Genomic DNA, 3,971 nt, shown 5'->3' with positions numbered 1-3,971 from the left:
GAGTTCATCAAAATCTACTTTATTCAATTCTGTGTTAATTCATTTTAGTATACCTTCCATTTTTTATCGTCATGAGAACAAAAAAGTGCCTCTTTAATGTTTCGGAAACGATCGCTCTCTTTGAAATTCTACAAATAAAAAAACTTGTGTTTTTCGTATCATGATGAAATTTTAATACGGTGCAGGCAGAAAGGTTTCAAACACAATTCTTCATTTTTTATTCACAAAAAGTATTTATGGAACGACTTGAGATGACCGGACCCCTCTCAGATTTTCTTCATATTTGGAATTAATGTGAAATTAATGTCGAAAATTACACGCTTCCAAGACCTTCCTAAAGTATAAATAAACTCATTTCGGTACAATAGGTTTTGCGGAAACAAATATTTTACCACATTTTGTACATGATTAGAATTATAATGAACACACTGTCATTTAGCATGCTTTTCTGAATAACATTGATTTTTGCATCCCATTCATGTTTATATGAGTAGGTTAGGCAAGCCAGGTTTGGAGCTCTTAGCATAATCATTCTTACATGTATATTATTTACATCTTTTGAGTAGGTATATCTTTGGTTGCCTTAATATTTCAGCACTTCACTTATCTCCTGCAGGACAGGGATTCAATTTACAACTACAATGCCCTGTACAAACAAGTTTTTATTGCCAAAAATTCTGCACAAATGAATACGGTATGACTTGAGATGACCGGACCCCTCTCCGATTTTCTTCATATTTGACATAGTTACTAATTGAGGCCTGGTAATCACGAATCTGAAGTTAAAAGTTGTCGGAAATGTCTAGAAATTGCAAAATAAGCAAAAATAAGGCAAGGCGTTAGTTTTCGGAATGGGAACCGTCAATTTTCGCCACACCAAATTTTAACTATGTTTGCCTAACCTAACCACACGTCAATGGTTCGCAATTATTTGCAATTTCTAGATCCTGATACTACCATGACATGAAATTTTAATTTTGTTTGCCTAACCTAACCACACGTCAATGGTTCGTGGGGTTAGCGTCAATGGTTCGCAATTATTTTGGAATTCCTAGACATTTCCGACAAATTTTAACTTCAGATTCGTGATTACCAGGCCTCAATTAGTAACTATGTCAAATATGAAGAAAATCGGAGAGGGGTCCGGTCATCTCAAGTCATACCGTATTCATTTGTGCAGAATTTTTGGCAATAAAAACTTGTTTGTACAGGGCATAGTAGTTGTAAATTGAATCCCTGTCCTGCAGGAGATAAGTGAAGTGCTGAAATATTAAGGCAACCAAAGATATACCTACTCAAAAGATGTAAATAATATACATGTAAGAATGATTATGCTAAGAGCTCCAAACCTGGCTTGCCTAACCTACTCATATAAACATGAATGGGATGCAAAAATCAATGTTATTCAGAAAAGCATGCTAAATGACAGTGTGTTCACTATAATTCTAATCATGTACAAAATGTGGTAAAATATTTGTTTCCGCAAAACCTATTGTACCGAAATGAGTTTATTTATACTTTAGGAAGGTCTTGGAAGCGTGTAATTTTCGACATTAATTTCACTCCGAAACACGAAAGCTGTTCCCTTGATGTCCGTCTACTACGTGACCCAAAATTTCTGCGTGCGTTTCATGACGTTACAACCGGTGAGTGTTTCCAAATATGCAGTTTTGTAACTGTGTAACAGTTGTTACTGTTCATCATTTCTGATTACGAACTTGCGACAACATGACGTGCACAGGATGCATGGTGAAATTGCACGGCGTTGAAAAACCAGTAAAACTTGTAATTCACCATGGAACTGCGAAGGAATTGGAATGTCCAAAAACCCAGATTATATGTTATATTGAAATAAATTATCTTCAATTTTTCTAATTTTAAAAAACAATTTTAACTATGTTTGCCTAACCTAACCTTCCCGTGCATGGTTCATGTGGCTATTTATGAAAGGTTCGTGGGACTATCCGTGAATGATTCGTGGGTCTATTTATGAATGGTTCGTGGGGCGATCCGTGAATGGTTCATGGGGCTATCCATGCATGGTTTGTGGGGTTTTCGAACCTGAAAAAAATATTTTTTTCTAATTTTAAAAAACAATTTTAACTATGTTTGCCTAACATAACCTTGCCATGCATGGTTCGTGGGGTTATCCATGCATGGTTCGTGCATTTTTCGAACCTGGAAAGAAATACATAACACAAAAGTAGGTATTTTTCTATGAAGAAGGTTGCAACACTGCATAACCACTCATCATGGACAATGCTAGTCAAGATTTCTCCGCCATATCGTGTGTAAAGCAAGCGAAAGCGAACAAAAAAAAGATTACTCGATATGTCTAAAATTGAGATTATTTGCGTGGAAAAAACAAAATGCCACCATCAAGAATCCTTAGGAATGCGGAATACGTAAGTATCAATGTAAAAAATAAGGGAATTAAAGACGTTTGGTGGTTACTGAAATTTTACCCAAAATGCAGGTATCATGATACTTGATTGGTAAAAATTTACTATCCCCCAGACACCTCTAATTTTTTCGTTTCGTCAATTTTTGACATTCGTACTTACGCATCTGCTTCGCGGAACATTCCTGAAGGTGTATCAACATTGTTTTGATGAAATATGAACTATGTTTCCTGACCTAACAGAACTAACCTAACCACGCGCCAATGGTTTGTGGGGCTAGCGCCAATGGTTTGCAATTACTTCAAATTTCTAGATCCTGATACTAACACGACACCAAATTTTAACTATGTTTCCTAACCTAACAGAACTAACCTAACCACGCGCCAATGGTTCGTGGGGCTAGCGCCAATGGTTTGCAATTACTTCCAATTTCTAGATCCTGATACTAACACGACACCAAATTTTAACTATGTTTCCTAACCTAACAGAACTAACCTATCCACGTGCCAATGGTTCGTGGGGATAGCTATTCTCCGTAGGAGAATTAATTTTCAACGAACAACATGAATTTCAGCTATGAAACATTCCCACATCACACAAAACACCTTCCCGATGTTCGACAATGCTACAGGAACTCATTACGGTCAATAGTTTCTTCTGTAAAAATAAATAAATGTTGCATTTATCTACTATTTTCTCTACTAGATATTATTAAAAGACAACCCATTTTTTTCTCATTTACATTTAATTATGGTGGAAATATGAACATATTCACTCACACTTGCACTTTCTACAGTAGCTTTGACACAACTCTCCTTCATATCCCTACATAACGGTTCTGTTATCAAGGTGGGAATTACATATGGAAATTGCCGTTTCCTCAGAACTATCCTGTTCATCATTTTCTGTTCACTAGAATATACAATCTCTACCAAAATTGCCTCCATAGATTCAATAGCATCCTGGATATGGATACAATCTGTTTTTTCTCATAACAAATTGAATCTTGTTAGCCATATCTTCGTTATAGATTGCTTTGCACTTTTCATAGTTGATTCTTCTTCGTGTCTGGAAAGGCTTCTCGTAATACTGCATTCTTCTAAACTGGTCAAAAATTTCTTCCCGTCCCAAAATCCTGTTCATCAATCTACATGCTTCATCTACATTTCCATTTCGCACTAGGACAGTTCGAGCGATAAAATGAGCGTGACGCATGTTGGTGTGGAACCTGGCCCAAATTTAAGACACGCTGCTAAGATAGTCTAAAAGTCTTTCACACGTTCACTAACACCACTATTTAATGTCTTCAAAAGTGGGCTATGGAAATATAAACAAAATTCTCACTCATGGACACAGACTAGCTCATGGAGACGGAGGCATGCACACCACAGAGTATCTACCAGACCGAATTGATGTTGCAAATTCTACCTACGCGAAGATCTCTTTTGTTTCAACTGCTCCGAAAGCTCGAAATTACCGTCCTTTGTAGATCACTGCTCATTCTTTAGGTCTAGTTTCTAAATTACCTATTTTTTTTTTTTAAACCGGCAAAAGCAAAGTTTATGCGAA

At 36.4% G+C, this 3,971-nt stretch overlaps 1 protein-coding gene across 1 annotated transcript; it reads right to left on the bottom strand.

The window, feature by feature from the left end:
• Positions 1 to 3,093: 3,093 nt before the first annotated feature.
• On the bottom strand, positions 3,094 to 3,763 carry mRpS21 (mitochondrial ribosomal protein S21). Its single transcript, XM_083124505.1, has one exon. It carries the CDS (start codon positions 3,615 to 3,617, stop codon positions 3,354 to 3,356), a length of 264 nt encoding a protein of 87 aa, XP_082980631.1. The 5' UTR covers positions 3,618 to 3,763; the 3' UTR covers positions 3,094 to 3,353.
• Between the last annotated feature and the right edge of the window lie 208 nt (positions 3,764 to 3,971).

Source organism: Lepisma saccharinum, chromosome 6, assembly GCF_977018435.1.
Source record: "Lepisma saccharinum chromosome 6, izLepSacc3.1, whole genome shotgun sequence".
NCBI lineage: Eukaryota > Metazoa > Arthropoda > Insecta > Zygentoma > Lepismatidae > Lepisma > Lepisma saccharinum.
This window is presented reverse-complemented; position numbering and strand designations above follow the sequence as displayed.

Coding starts and splice junctions, on each gene's coding strand:
- mRpS21 (XM_083124505.1), bottom strand. CDS start 3,617: ATGCGTCACGCTCATTTTATCGCTCGAACTGTCCTAGTGCGAAATGGA.